Source organism: Corapipo altera, unplaced genomic scaffold (genome assembly GCF_003945725.1).
Source record: "Corapipo altera isolate COAL_440 unplaced genomic scaffold, ASM394572v1 0, whole genome shotgun sequence".
NCBI lineage: Eukaryota > Metazoa > Chordata > Aves > Passeriformes > Pipridae > Corapipo > Corapipo altera.
The window spans coordinates 88,382,778-88,399,504 of record NW_020884872.1 but is presented as its reverse complement, the minus strand read 5'-3'; the positions used below and the strand labels follow the sequence as shown (position 1 = coordinate 88,399,504).

General features: G+C 40.5%; 1 protein-coding gene across 1 annotated transcript in view; it reads right to left on the bottom strand.

Moving 5' to 3' along the window:
* Positions 1–275: 275 nt before the first annotated feature.
* The window catches only part of GUCY2F (guanylate cyclase 2F, retinal), a 39,543-nt gene continuing 23,091 nt past the window's right edge, over positions 276–16,727 (bottom strand). The window contains 8 exon segments of the mRNA XM_027652460.1: positions 276–415; positions 3,299–3,383; positions 8,043–8,134; positions 9,181–9,275; positions 10,665–10,763; positions 15,606–15,780; positions 15,864–16,056; positions 16,353–16,516. Of these exon segments, the coding sequence (XP_027508261.1) occupies positions 389–415; positions 3,299–3,383; positions 8,043–8,134; positions 9,181–9,275; positions 10,665–10,763; positions 15,606–15,780; positions 15,864–16,056; positions 16,353–16,516 (930 nt within the window). The 3' untranslated portion in view covers positions 276–388.

Sequence of the window (16,727 nt, the reverse complement as noted above, 5' to 3'; positions counted from 1 at the left end):
AGCTGTAACTACCATCATCATCACCATCACGTTCCTCCCCAGTGGACCCCCCTCCCCCCAGAAAAAATGCACACATACAGCTCTGAGCTGGTTCCCAGTTTCACAAGAGAAGATGGTCAGGATTCATCTGCCTGTTCAGGTTCATCCTCTGCAAGAGCCAAGAGGCTTCATTAATTATACTGCTTTTGGTGATTGGGAACTAAATGGAGAGTGAGCTCTGTTGGATTTGCTTCGAGGTGTCCATCTCGATCTTACTAATTCTTTGTTGTGCTCTTCTCAAATTTCATCCTCTTCGAAACTTATATCAGACTCCTTCATGTTCCCCAGCTCTTTAAAGGTTGCTTTTGTTAGTGTTCTCTTTGTGTCCCTCAGGACAGATTTGAGTTTCCTAGTCAGTACATCTGGCCAGTTGTGGCTGTAAAACAGGAGAGGGGAAAGGAGGGGAGGGGAGAGTTAAACTAAATGGCCTTGAAACACCCTTTCCAACCCAAAGCATTCTATGAATCTATGACTCTATGATCTTATCTGCTGGTCAACTGTACCTTGCTAGTCTATGGTTTGGCCAGCAACATGCAATTATTTGGCCGTTTACTGTATTTCCTGAACAAGAAAGAATCTTGAAGGATCTCCTGTCACTAAGCTGAGTTCATAGCATGAGAGATCAGAACAGAAGGAGAGTCAAATTCTTGAGGAACAAGGAAAAAAAAAGGAGAGAAAATAACTTGAAAAATTGAAACTCTGTATTTTTGGGTAATCCCAGACTTTTGTCCATGCAGGATACTCTACCTGTATTCTTATGTATCTAAAGGTCAGCAAAGAGCAATACAGACCGTACTAAGATTCATATGCCATGGATCCCTCTATAAACATAACAGCTAACCATCACACTGGGGTGAAATCTCACCACTCAGAACTCCAAAATGAGTTCTGACTGACTTGCATGGACTTTAAGTCTCATCTCCAAAGTGAGATCAATCCACAGATCCGAGGGAGTCTGACCTCTCTGTGGAACAGTTCTCTGTTGTTTCTTGAATTTAAAGAGAGAAATCCCTTTCTCCTTATCAGAAGTATTTTAAGATGCTATGGGTGGGATTCATCTGCCTGAGGACATTATCCGGGAGTGTTTGAGATGCCATGGTTTATCCTACGTGGTCTTCAGCTGCTGTTTCATCTACAGCCTTGCACAAGTGTCTCTACAAACATGATGCTCTGGGCTGAATCCCACTCACATGAGTGGGTTGGAAGGTACGTGTTAAGGTCACAGATCCTACCTCAGGACAAAGTATAAGATTCACTAGTGATATAGTCAAGGGGTTTATCTTCTGGTAACTGGAGATGCACTCAGGTGTTCCTCATGCTTTGATGAACATTTTTACCAAGATCCATCCAGAACCATCACTTCCCTTTGAAATAAGGTGTCCACTAAAGACAGCAGAGTCCACAGCCACTCCTTCAAGGTTAAAGGATTTGATTCCTGAGCATGAAGAGCAGAGTCTTGACCTTCCTCTAGACTCCAGACCAGATGAATACTCCTAAATATAATTACTCCAAGATGGGGATCCCTATCCTATTGCAGCAAGAACCCTTTGGGACTGTCAGCTGTTTATGGTCCCAGACTAATAGGATCATACACTGAGTGAATGGACTATGGACCGCTATATCTGAGATCTGTGGAAAGTGTTCCTTTATTGTGTCAAGGAAAAACAAGGTTATTGGTGGCATATTCCCTTTTACCATAAGCATTTAAAGTAGCTTAGCTGGAAACATCACTAAACCACCAAGCAGGCATGTTGGGAATAACTAGCTATTGAGGACTTAATTGCCTCCATTGAAAGCTTCATGCACACAAGAAGGATTGAACTAGGACCGTTGATAAGATCCAGGTATGAATGCCTTATTGATTTTTCAGCTATTTCCCATAGATTGAGCCAAGTTGGCTAGTAAAGACCTTCTCTTCTCCATAATATACTACTAATCAGCCTGTGGGTGATATAAATACTAAATATTTATGTATCAGTATATGTGCAGGTTTTGTCAAGCAGGGTTAACCCCAGTGAGAGATGCTCTTTGTCGTTGGCCTTGGAGGACTAGCTGGTACTCTTAGGTGTAAATCAGCAGGGTGGTCTTCTGTACCTTGGAGCTTATATTTAGCAGCCAATGTTCTCATATGGTAGTGCTTATTGCAGCTCTCTGCGGATTGGGCCCCATATTTAAATCCTTTATTTTATTTTAGTTTTAGTTTTTTAAGGAGGAGTTTCTGCCCAGATCCTTGACAGGGAGAACCTCAAAATTTAAAAATCTTTTAAGGGAGATAAACCAGCCTAGTAACACACACTGAATCTTTAAAAGTTGTGGTTGGGAAGGAGGAACACAGTCAAAAGTTATCTGCTGGGTTTTATCCTTATGAGAAAATTAGATGGAGCTTTAGTCTTCGTAGTAATCTATCAGCCTGATATGATGTATCTTAGGGGTTTGTAACCATCCTGTATCTAGGTACTCTGGGCTTTCATCTACCTCTCCTTTTTTTAAGAAAGTGGAAATTAAATACACATTAGTTCAGAGGAACTGAGCAAAAGCATTATTGCTGTTTTTAGAGATACTATTAAGAAAATCTAATCATACAGCATTTTCAGGGGACACCATACATGTGCATGTGTGGGTGTGCATGCTTACACGTCAGCCTTGCTCTGGTAATACCTCCTTGATCAGACACCTCAGGTCATGCTGTAATACTCCATGCAACTTCTGAATTTCACCCAAATCACCCTAAATCCATTATGTCTCGTACTTGTAGGTATCATAATGATTAATAACAGAGCTACATCCTTTTAGATGTCATGAGATATGGGATTATACTAGGCAGGAGATATACATTACAGGAAAGCAACAATAGGCAATTTGGATTTTTCCAGGTTTGAACAATTTTATCATTGTGTTTACCATGTAGTGGTCTCCTCCTGGCACAGTGCACATCAACATTCAATGGACTGATAATACACTGCAGGTAAACACAGTAATATTGTATGCCTTTCAGGAATTAATATGATAGTAGAGCATAAATTCACTAGGAAATCACCCAACAAGGCTACCACTATCTTTAGACAGCTTTACTGCTGTTCTGAACACATTTTGAATGAGACACTTTAGAATAATAATACAACATATTAAAAAAATAGAAAGGAAGAAAAACAAATTAAAAAGGAAAAAAAAGACACTAAAACCAGCAAAGTGCAGACACACGACATGCAAGCAGACACTAAGCAGAAGAGCTACATTGGGACTGTCCTACAGCTACTACCTCAGATCTAGGCCCTTTTGCCAAGGCTTTTTCAGCTTTCCTCCTTTTGAACTCTGCAATTTCTTCCGGGAGTAACCCATGAGCTCTATACCTGCAGTGAACAGGCAGGCCATTAGAGAAAGAACCAGTTCAGTTTCATCTGTAATAAAGAACAGACTGTAATGTAGACTAAGTGAAAGTTAAGTGTCTTCTGGTGAGAAAAAGGAAAACAAATATTGGTCCTGGTCCTGGTTTTATTTATTCCCATTTTGTATCCTTTCAACTTGAAATACTGCAAAAAGTGAGGTCAGCTAATTAAATTTTAAGTTTCCAGAGGTCTCTTGGTACTCTTAGACACTTCTCCCAGGACAAGATGAATGACTTTGTTGATTGAAGAGCACAAACTATATGACTATCATGACTGTTTCAGAATCTATTAGACAAGATGAATCCTGGGAGAATGATTCCATTATTCCACTGATCCTTCTCCTCATTAATTAAAGGAAAGGAAAGAACAAAACTGCTGTGAAGACCTCACCTTTGGTTGGTTCAGTTCCTGTCTCAGTGCCTTTTGGTCTTCCAGAGGTGTTGCTTTCAGAAGATCTCATCTCTCAAAATTATGGGCAAATTTCCTAATGGAAATCCTATTTAACTGTCCCTGGAGATAGCCAGCTGTCTCTGAAAGCTTAGCACAAATTTAAAAGCCTTTCCTGAGAGAGATCAGAGTCAAGTTTCAGCTCTTTTGTCAGTTCTGTTCTACAGATGGAAATGTCTAGTCAAGTTGTCCTCCCATTCCTTAACTAAATCCTCAGCTCTGGGAACATCCTTCTTCTTTTTAGAAACATTGATCCCTGTTTATAAACTTCCTAATGAGTGCTGGAGCATTTAGGGCTCTGTCCAAAGGACCGGGAAGCCAGGAAGATATAACCCTGATGGGCTCAATGAGGAATGACTTCTGGGAATCTACAATTCAGGTGGGATTTAGCTCCCTGCCATTTGTCTCTCTGCAACGGAGATATTTTCATCTGAGCCAAATATCTTGTGTTCCCTTCTCAGCCAGTAGAGGGGAGCTGACACTGCTGGAACACAGCAGGGGTTTATCCCAAAGTAGTTATCCTTTGTGAGACAGAAGATCTGCACCTAGAAATGTCTATTTCCCTGCACTGACTCTTAAGATGCGCAAGATGACCAGATCAGATGGAGGCAAATAACATTTAATAAGATTAAATCTTGACTATTGGAGGAAGAAGAGGAATCTTTGTGTCCATACCCTTTTTGCAAGCAGTAGCAAAATTCAGCCACAGGGTGAGTGTGAGTGGTTTGTTCCTTGAATCCACTTGGCGGGACTCACCCGCAGAGGAGTGGAGGATCTTGCTGCCTGTGTCTGCACAACAGTGCAGCGGGTTGTGACCCACAGAAGGTGAAGACCTGATCAGGGTATTTAGGGATGAAGCACAGTATGAGATTGAGGTCCACCTCCAAACATTGCTCACACAAGTATCAAATAACTATGATAATGACTTGACTTTCATCCACAGCTCCATAACAAAAAGAAAGATCCTGTGCAAATAGAACTTGCACCTCTCCTGAACTCACTAATGTCTGAGCAACTGGAAAGGTCTGGTTCTGCACCCTCTACCCCATCCTCTGTCTTTTTTAAGACAGCTGTTATTTTTCCAAGGTCCTCTCTTCCTACCACCTTGTTTCCAAAGCCAGCAGGAGAAAATCTGTTAAGTCCTGACTTTGTTTCTATTCTGAATACTGCTTTTAGGGTTTCCTGCCATCAGCACCAATTCTCTAATATTCCTGTCAATTCTTCAGAAACCTCAGCTTGCTCAAAAAGAGCCTGTTTAAAAATAAAAGATGAAGGAACCATATCACAAGTCAGACAGTCTTTTTCAAAGGGAGATGTCACCAGCTTTCATTCCCTCCCTCCCCTCAATCAGATTTCAGAGAAAACTCTTCTTTCTCACAATCATTATGCCACAGCCATGATCAAAATATTCCTTTTTCTTTATTTTGCTGCCATGTTAGGGGGTCAGAAACAATATGAAAAGAAGGGATTGATTGTGAAGCAAAAAGCATGTGTCCTAAGATTCGATGATCAAGTCTATGAGTATGAGCCAGAGGATGTTCGGATTTCCCCAGATAGCTCTTGTTATATGTTATATAAAGTTTATCTAGGAAATATTTTGATACTGTTTCATAAGTCCAGCTATGGAAGGACAACAGAAGTTTTTTGCTGCTGTTTGCCTCACAAGCTCTTTTATTTCTGATTTAAAAGAGCATCAGGTGAAAGGCTTCAAATAGGAGACTGAATAGAAATCCTTTCTCCCGGGAAAGACACATTGGCAGCAACAGCAAAAGCAGAGGCTCTCTACCAATCAACTCTGATCATACCATGGTGCATCAATACAGACAGAACAATGAGAACCTTGTACTGAGTAGAAGAAAAAGCCATGTTTTCCTAATGGGTACCTTTTTCCCATCTCATAAAAAGGTGATTCTCATTTGGTGTTGGGAGATGGATTCTTTGAGCATCCTTCACTATTTCTCACCCATTTATCTTCAAACAAGGATCTCAGTGCTTCCTCCAGGGATGATCCTCCTGTATGTGAGGATGAGAGAGCCCCCAGACTCACTCCTATCCATGCCTGCATCTTCAGTTTTCAGTGATGTCTCATGCCAGGCTGCACTCATCGCTGTGAATGGTGGTGGGCTGGATAACCTATTGACCCCTGGGGACTTAAGACCTACTGCATGATTTCATGTGAGGTCAGGAATCTGGGTTCGATGTTAAAAATCAAAAACTCTCATATGTGATCTACCTGGGCACTGAGTTCATAATTAAAAACCCTTGAGAAGATCAACAATCTGTATCTTTCTTTGCTGAATTGTGTTATTTTTCCCCTCCAGTTAACTTTCCATAACTAATTTAGAATAGTCTTAGAAAGGGAAAGTTTCTGGATAAAACTACCTGTTTTTTTACTTTTTCCTATGATTACTGTAACATTCATTCAACTGCTGCATGATGATCTATGGGGACAGAGACACTGCAAAAGAACAGTGAAGATCTGTGCCTTGGGACAAGAGCAGAAGACCACCTCCCTCTCTGCAGTGCTACAGGTGGACTTTACAGTGGTTACACACAGATGTTCAAGATCTTCTGATCCTGTGCACATGGGAACATTTTTACTTCTCTTATTTTGTGCCTGGACCTGATTTATTTTCTGCCATTTACAATCCATGTTTAGAAACAGCTCAGCCCTGCATAAATCTGACTTTGGTTAACATGACCAGAGGCCAGAATCTTTGAAAGTGATGAAAAGAATCTCAATAGTCAACAGAAGCTTAAATCATGACTTTAAGATAATAAAACCAGGATGAGAAGAATCTACTCATGAAGTAAAAGTCTAAGTGCTTCCTTGGTTGCATGGTAAGCTAGCCCACCTTGCTAATATGGCAAAATTCCTCCAAGTTTCATATTTCCCATGAATAATTCATCATTGGTATCAACACACATTATTCAATAGCTCACTTCCATCAAATATTAATAGTAAAATGTCTTCAGGGCCTACGAAATATTGTCTCTCAAAATTACCCTTCAGTAAACTTCTATTTTCACCCTGACTGACACCCAAACAGTTTTAAAATGATGTCCCCAAGTACAGTAATACTGTAAGTTCCACCTCACTCCAAGAAAGCTCTGGGATGGCTCTGAGCATATGGACTGCCCTGTATGCAGCCTCCCAAGTTGACTATAGCATGCAGAGAGAGATAAAAAAAGAAGTCTTCATTTTACTAAGAGGAAATGAGGTAATACTTAGAACAAGATTGATCAGGAGAAGTCAGAGACACATTAAAACAGACTCTGTTTGTTGTCAGACATCTATCTCTGAGGTAGTCACTGTAGGATCTCTTTACAGTCAACAAAAGAGGCACCTTGCAAGGGCAATTCATCTTCTAATACAGACGTCCAAGCAAGTCAATCAAATCAGACACCATAGCTTATATTTGCCTTTATTGACTATAAAGGGAGTCAAAGCTGACAGCTTTTAATGTGGGTGACTACGCTGTTCTTGTCAAACAAATCTGACTTCTGTTTTGTATGTCCTGACCCCAGCATCCTTTCCAGGCATACAGCAAGTAACAGCTGAACAGGGAGTACTCTGTTTGCAAAGTCAGGTGTGGCAAAGCTAGAAAATGACTTAATGAATTTTGTGTGATCAATCTTTGCTCACCACCACCTGTATGGAGGTAACATCATTAAGTCTTCAGTTACCTAACAGTGCCATAATTTATAACACAAAGTCTCCTCTTTTTTATATTAGAGTGAAAGGGAAGAAATATATTTATATGTTGGATGAGGTTGGTGTTTTCTGCAGGAATTTTGATGGAGGGAGAGAAAAATCTGAGTGTCACCCATACACTGATGACAACAGAGACCTAAAAGTCTCCGTACCTGCGCATCTCCCATATGCACACAGAGTATGAAGGAGATTAAGGAAGCAACTCCCTGGTGCTCAATCTCCAAGGGAGTATAGGGGAGAAGCAGCAAGCTTCCATGTCACTTGGGAACTGCAACTAAGGAGAGGAGTTGAAGAAACCACATAACTTCTCAGTCTCAGTACTATGCCTGGACATACAAGTCACCTAAGGAAAATGACAGAGACTTTGCAAACAGATAACAAGGAAAGACAGGTATTCAGCCTGCAAACTCCAAAAAGGACCTTATAATGAATGTATTGAACAGTGATGAAGTCACACTTACCCTGGCTTTATTTCAGGAGGTTTAGGTAAGGGCTTCAGAAAGCCTTTTTTCCCAACCAGCCAATATGTGTCTTCTACTCCTTTACCCTAAAATAAAACCAAAAATCCAGATAAAGAGCAGCTTTCTGATTGCCCTCTACTCAATACATAATTTCGGCTGTATTTCTCTGGCTTCCTATATCTCCAGAGACAGACCATGGCTGGAAATCTTGGGCTGTCCTTCCAAACAGCTCAGGGATTATTTGAATTTCATTATCTTAAAGCAGGATATTCATTATCCTTATTCAAACTGTCATTCACAAATGACCCCTTGTGATCTGGGTCATTGAAACTACACAATTTAACAGAAATGGGAAACTACAGGATCTCTAATCACCTTATTTGGCAGCACTAGCATTATTAATTGAGAGATTTTACAACTCTTTCTGGACTGATTATCAGAATATAACTTCCTCTCCCACCACTAATGATTTAGTTTTTAAGGTGTGATACATCTGGTGAACTGTAGGCATTTATATCAGAGTCAATCACCCTTGACTGAAGAAGTGGAGAAAAACATTCATCTTCACATAAATTGGACCCTGACAGTACATCAGGTTAATAATTTTCTAAAGTGCCAATTTATCTGCACTAACTGTGTAAAGGTTTCTTTCCACTGACTAAACCTGGAATAATTACCTCTGATCTCCACTTGCAGACATACGAACTCAGATGAGATGAATTCACTTTTCATGAAAGATTGTTGAGGGGCCCGAAGCTGTATTCAGAGCTTTAATTCGAGGTGTTTAAGGCAAGTAAAGATTCTAAGTCTATTAACTACGTAAGGGTAGAAATGATGGTTGAATTATTTAGTACTTTCTTGTTTGGACACTGAGAAGTAGCAGCTTCTCTTAAGGTGGACTAAATAGACTACTAAATAAATACTTATATCCAGCGCATACAGTTGATTGCTCAATCCCACTCCCACAGTGCTTCAAACACCACCTCATGTACTGAAACAACTGGAAGGGACAATTTTGGAAGGATTTATCAGAAGAGTGGTGGATGAAGGCCAAACAAGACCTTACTATGTGAATTCCCTAAACAAGAAGACTCCCTTGTGAAGTGCTTAACACAGCCCCAGCCCTTCTTACCCTCAGTTCTGTTTTCCCTCTAGGTATGATTTCATAGCCTTCATTCAGACTCCGAAGTGTATCCACTGTACTTTGGCTGACATGAATTCTGTAAGCTGGGAACAGAAAGCAAAACAGCTGAATCAGTATGCTGCACACAGGCTGCAAATTCCCCACTGCTTCATACTGATGAGGAAAAGTGCTCCAAAGCATGCAGGTGTGTAGCTGGTGTAGCTGTGTGGTGCTCCTCTAAATAGAGTTCAGTGCTGACTGATGGATCCTTTCAGGCAGGGCTGTAACAAGCACAGGGGCAGAGGAGATCCACACTGGGGGCTTCCTGCAGATGGATACCAAACACACTAACTGCAGAAGCCCAGCTCAACAAAGATAGTAAGTGATTTTCCAGTGACATTGTCAGCTGGATTGCTCTTTTATCTATTGCCACAGAATAACTAGGGAATGGGGAAAAAAACCCTAAAATAACTAACTGTCCTGCTCCAGACACCCAACATAAATAGAAAGCTGGGATGAAGAGCAGAGAGATAGAGTTTGCAAGGGAACATAAAGAAAATGTGGCTATGAATCTAGATCTGTCTGGGCTTTCAGTAATTGATTCCACCCAGAGCTACCATTAAGTCTGAACAAAAAGGGCAAAGGTGGAGAACCTTACTGAATTCCTAACTCTCCCAATTTGTTTTACAGCCCTTGCTGGAACTCCCTGAAATTTGTTATTGTTATGCTAGTGTGAACAAGCCAGGCAATGTTTCTAAAACTTTTTTTTCAAAGAAAAGTTCAAAGATACTTTTCTTTTTTGTTTTTATTGAGCTTTTATTTCAATTGTGTCAATCAAATTCCCTTCCCTCTTGAATGATGGGGGATGAGCCGATTAATTTTTTTTTTTGGTATAATAATCTAAAAGAAGAACATCAGTTGGAGTATGTAGAGGAAGACCTCATAGCTATGAGCTACATTTCCTGAGAGACTAACCTACAGTTTTCCTGTTGTTACTTATCTATATGCATTTCTACTAATGTATAACAATGCTCTTGTATCTGCATTGATCCTGCTGCCTCCATCTCAGTGGGACTTTCTACAACCAAGGGTATGATGGAAGCAATGCCCTTGTGTACTTCAACCCTTGCTTTGTACTGGTCGTGACAGGTAAATGCATTATTTTACTGTGCAAGAACAGCTCTGAATTAAGGGTTCTCAGCACTGACTGAAAGCAAGATGCAACCTGTGTCAGAGAAAACTAGGGCAAGATTCATGTTGATTTTAGTTGATGGGATTCAAATTAGAGGACTGGAGATGGAAGGCAGGGTCTTGAAGGCAGGGTCATAAAGGCTGACCTACAATCGCAAAGCTGACGCCCTGTCTTTCGGACTGCTTTGAATTTTGTCATTTGACTTACCCTTTTTCAGTTGCAATGATTATAATTACAGATGTGCATTTCTCTTGAGAAGTTAGTTCAACCACCCACCCCAGGGACTGTCCCAAATACTCACGCAGGCCTGTGGACTCCATCCGTGACGCTGTGTTCACCGTGTCTCCAAAGAGGCAGTACCGTGGCATGGTCAGCCCCACCACGCCTGCCACACAAGGCCCTGAAAGACATATCATCTGTGTAACCCAGATGGTATTGCACAAATCTTGGGGCTCACTGACAAACAAATCTCATCCTCTCCTCTGATATCCAAAAAGCCACGTGTAAATACAGAAGAAAAGTTTTTAAAGATCTCACTGACCTTAGTGCTTGCTATAAGCAATCAAAAATTAAGCGCTGGTCTGGATTGCACACTGGTGTTTTATGCCTGAGAAAGGTCATGCGTGGTAGGACCTCAGTTTACCATCATCTGGAATAAGTTTGTCCAGAGTTCACGGAAACTCAGGGACTACCATAACCTCATTTTAAAAAGACCTTTTTCCATGTGAGAAGATGAAAGTTCAGATCCTGTGATATGCCCTGTATCACAATGAAACAGGATTAAAAATCAGCCTTGGAAGCCTAGAGCTGCTAGCAGCACTCTGGACCACCCTGTGTCCCCTCCTGGGAAAGGAAATCATCATTAGCTTGCCTTTCTAGCCAAAACCTGGTTTTTTTCTTTTATTTCAATTTTTGTACAAAATCCATTCACTTCCAAAGTAGCTTCCAAAGAATTGATGCCAAGTGTGTATGCAGGATTCACAAGAACATGCACACACTGAGAGATGAAATGTGTGACAGACAAACACCGTAGACAATTGTCATCCATGGCACATGGCTTAGATAATGTTTAGACTGCACTCTGAAAGATAAGATGTTAAATTTCATCACCCACAATATAAAATATCAGGCCTGCAAAATAAAAGCAACGTAAGGAGATGTGGGGTTTCTTGCAAAGAAAAGACAGGAGGCACAGTATTTTCCATTAGATGCATTTATGAGATATGTCTCTGCCTTTTCAATGTCTTGATCCTTCTGAGTTAAGATTTAGTATAACTGATATCTAGGAAATCTTTTACCATGCAAGTTTGCAAGAGATGGGAACATTGTACATCATCAACAGTACCTGAAATGATGCTATAGATAAGGTTGTATGTTAAAGTGTTGGGGGTTTTGTGGGTTAAATTATTTGTTTTTAAAACAGTAACAAATATAATTGCAGCCTAATTTAGAAGTGATCAGGTACTTGTTTTAGTACAATGTTATTTTACTGTGATTTTAGCCTTATTTACAAAAATTGATTCTTTCAGATACATCTTAAGGACAATGAAACTCCGTAGCTGAAAGCTACAGGAAACTTTGCAAGAACCCCTATTGTTGTAACCTCTGAAAAGTTGTTGCTACACAAAATTACCAGATTTTAATATACTTTATGAGGATGCAAACTGAGAGGCGAGACAGATTTTAACTCTTACCTGATGAAGCACTGCTAGATTAAATATCAGAAAAAAAAAGAGACAGGAAGAATGGGTCATACCAAAAATGTTACAAGGATTTAAACAGCATATCTGGATCAAACACAGCATGCAGAGACTGATGGAAATCATAAAAACCTGATTTAAGGTTTGGAGTTTTTTAACCGTCAACAAACTTTGGACAAGACACTGTTCCTCAGAATACCTTCCAATTTAATTCCCATCCTTATTAGTACATTCTAATTTGTTTCAAGCTTTTCAGGAGAGGAGCTATATCCATCACAGGAAGTCTTTTCAGTTTTTAGTCTATAGGCACTTCTATAGCATAACTGTAAGGGCACTGTTGAGACTTCTGGGCCAAGGACCTAACACTTACCTAAGTGGTCTTTAATCTGTGCATGCTAATGTGACATATACATAAAAAAGGGTCTTGTTGGAGACTTTTTAATTCACGCTTCAATAAGAGCTTTTCCTGAGAAAACGCTTTCTCAGAAAGCATCACCTCTCTTTTTCTTGTGGTGATGACATGACAGCAGCAGTCAGAAATCTCAGTAAGAAACAAAGCTCCTTCTGTAGTAGGTGTTGCAGGGACACAAAAAGATGGTTCCTGTTAAAAAAAAACAGTCCTCCCTGAAGAGGATTTGATTCCATCTTAAGAAGCACAAGTAAAGGCAGTCAAGCTTCTACTGCTGTCAGTGGAGACAAGTCATCTGGTCAACTGAGCTGTGAGAGCCTTTCTATTCCTGCACCTGAGCAGTTCTCCAGGGTTCACTTATGTGTCCTCAAAAAGAATGCAGGCTCCCTAAAAACCCTGGAAACACCTCCATGTGGGTGCCTAAATTCAGGTGTCCTACTCAGTCAGTGCAATCATCTAGCCATTTCTGTGAACCTAGGAGAGGCCAGATTTTTAGGCTGAGGTACCTATGCAGGAAATTCCTAGTTCAAAACCAACCCTACAGTGTAAGCATTCCCAAAAGACTTCTCTGTGTTGAAAGTATCTAAGACTTAATTCACTCATTGCCTTCACTGCCTGGGTGTGTTCTCCCTTGTCTAGACAGCTTCAGCAAAAGGCTAGTAAAAATTTCCAGTGGTAAATCTCCCACAGTAACCAGTTTCAGAGGAAACCAGACACCCTGTGATGAGAATGTTATGGCCTAGTTATTTAATTACATAGGTTCACAGGTTTGCTTTGAAATGGCTCTTTGCCAGGGCTTGCAAGGATCAGTTAATGAGAGGTTCTGGCTAATACTCTGCAACAACCATCAGTGGTGCTGCAAAGTACAGGGCTGACTGCCAGAGAGCCTGACCAATAAACAAATCTTCAGCCTCAGTGGAAAAGCTTGTCCTCTCACCACCACTCTCCCCAGCTGTCCAGCTCCAGCCCAGATACAGATGGCATGGAAACAGCTGAGTCAGCTGAGTTATCCTGGACATGCAGTGAAGTCAAGAGTGGAGAGACAAGATTCCAGGATTCATTCAAAGCAGGGGAGAAACTACAGACCAAACCTTGGTCTTCTTGTCCTCTTTACCTCACCCATGCATTGCCGTAAGTGGACCATGGACATGGGCCAGGAGAAGTTCCCAGAGGTACAGCTCTCCATTGGGGTTGAAAAGGACATGGGCAACCCATGCCCAAGTTGCATTTATTGCTTTTTCAAAGAGGTGATCACGAGCTTTTCTTGACATCACTTTCCAGAGAGCAGTTGAACTGCACAACTGGGGGGTCACACCCATTCTCCATCCTTTCCAGTACAGTGAAAGTGTCAGCCAAACTCTCCTCTCCCCCAGCTGCCTCCTCAATGCTTTCATGATGCTGATGATTCCCTCTTCGTGCTTCTTTTCTCAGGAGAAATAAGGTCTAAGGTTAATCAAACTCTGCTGTCAGCTCAGTGCCTCAGAGAGCTGGTTTGCTTTGGAACATGGAATTGTGGTTGCTCCCATGACAGTACTATGCTGCCAGATCTGTGCAAAACAAGATCTGATTCCTGCTTCTTTAGAAAGAAAACACCAACTCCTCCCCCTCTTCCTCTCACACCCAATACAACAATTCTTAGCAATTCTGCATTCCAGCTACCTAGAGTTCATAAAATCAAGAAAAAATATAACTACCCCCTGTACATATCACCTAGGGATAGATTTTTTGGCATACTGTATGGAAGACACATTGCAGACCTGCTGTCAACAGGCAGTAGCAGATGTTGCACATCAATTTCCTCTCTTTCCATGTTGAAAATATGCTCCTTGTCCTCCAGAGACTCCTGTTTTGGGCAAGACAAGCCTGGGCCATAGTCTCACGTAATTTCTGATAGAGTATTAAACACACAGTCCTCCTGCAATCATTCCTTTAACACTTTAGACTTCTGTGAAAGGCCAGCTAAGGCTCCCAAACTTCAAAGAAAACAGCAGGGAGATGACTTTTAAAGAGATATCCCCAAAGGAAGATCTTGCAAGGTCTAGGAGATATGAAACATTAATCTTAACTCTGCTCAAGTCACAGGTCTGTTCTTTGGATATTCTGGGTGAGATACTTCCTTTCTTCTCCTTCTGTCTCCCAACATGTATAACAGAAACCAGAATACTGACATCTGTAAAATGCTTGCATGACACAGTTGCAAAAATGTGGACATTATGAGATAGGTAGGAGGATTAAACCTCCTGTAATATTAGGTGAGATTCCTGGGCAGTCTTTTTCATTGTTTAGCTTCCCACAATGGGCATTACCTGATACTGTAGAGGAAGACGAGAGAAGTCTGGTGACAAACAGCTGGGAAAAAATCTATTAATGGATGATTACAAAGTGTATAAAATTATGAAGGTTCATATCTCTTGTAAAAATATTGATTCTATGATAATAGCAGATGTATTTTCCTACATTTAAAAATCATATTTTTGCCTATGTAACGGCAGTCTTGGTTTTTTGTTTTGTTTTGTTTGTTTTTTTGTTTATTTTGGAGTTTAATGATATTTTTTAGATATATAAAAGAAAAGAACTTTCTCTTTTCTTTTTAAACAAGCCACTTTTCTGTTAATTGACTAGATTATGACTTCTACATTAGAGATAATTTGTTTTCTTTATAACAGAACTTTTTCTTAAGATCTGTATCATATTTTTCTTCCAGTATGTCCTACCTGTAATAAATATCACCATATTTTTTATTCTTTCACTTTATATGCCAGTTTTTCTGTGCTTTTTAATTTCAGAATAGAGTAGACATCACTGGATGTCTTTGTATCCCACCACTGAAGATCTTATGGCACATCAAAGATCTATCTGTACAATGAAACCCTTGTGACTAATAATCTCGATGCAGTTCCTAACTGGGACAGAATACACAATGTCTCCCTGAAATGATACTTAGCCATTCTCCTCCACAAACCCTCTTTGGGTTTTGTGTTTCCATTTTAATGCCCCTGTTGATATGGAAGATTTTAACGTGTCTTGTAAGAGTGTTTTTTGGGGGGCAGGAGCGAATAAAGCATTTGAAGCTGGAAATACAATTGTGAAGGAGTTCTTTGATGTTCAGGTGCAGGTGGGTGCTGCTGCTTACCTGTGTGCAGGCCAATTCGTATCCTGAGGGGAATGTCTGGCATATGCCTCATTTTGAATGTTCCTACTGAACTGAGGATGTCCAAGGACATATTGGCTATCTCAGCCGCGTGCTTGTTCCCGTTCCGTTTTGGTAGTCCTGAAGCAACCATGTAGGCATCACCAATTGTCTCCACCTAGCAAATACCATTACATTAAAAAAATAAATTAAAAAATTGAAAAAGATGGAAAGGACACATAGAATAAAACTACTTCTCACCTTGTAAACATCATGATTTCCAAGAACAGCATCGAACAGTGTGTAAAGGTCATTCAGAAGGTCAACTACTTCAATGGGCTCACTGAGGGCTGAAATGGATGTGAAGCCCACGATGTCACTGAAGTAGATAGTCACCTGGTCAAAATACTCTGGTTCCACAGTGCCACCAGTCTTGAGAGCTTCTGCCACTGATCTGAAATAACAACACCAGCAAAGTTGGCAGGGCACAAACCCTTTTCTACTGCATGCCCAAGAGCTCAGACTCTTTTGTCCTACTTGTTCAGAGTATCTTTCACTTAATAGAAAGTTCTATATGGCTGTAACAAGTACTGATTAAAGTTTCTTACTTTGATTGGAAGGTGCTGGCCAAAATTAGAGGTCAGCTGTACAGTGTTGCTCACTTCTGGGGAAGATTTTTATCCAGTCAAGCTATGGGTTATTTGGTTTGGTTTGGGGTTTTTTTATACCACCTAAAGTACCAGTACTTACGGGGGAAGCATTTGTGACAGTAGTTTTTCTGTCTTCTGTTTTTCAATTTCTAGCTCTTCGGTCCGCTCCCTGATTAAATCTTCCAGGTTGCTTGAGTATTGCTCAAGCATCCTGAGCATTGAGTCAATAATATTGGTCTTTTTCCCTTTGTTGATTGTTTTGAACTGGAAAATAAAACTGGAGAGTTATTTGTCCATCTCATTACACCACTGTAGCACTCTAAGTTTGGAAAGGAATGAAAAGCAAACACTTATTTTCAGGGTTCAGTGCTAAGGACTTCCTTTATCAATGGGAAGAGTTCAACAATAAAGGAAAAAGGCAAATTAGAAGGTGAATTTGCATCAATACCTATGGAAGCTGTCCAGGAGCATGTCG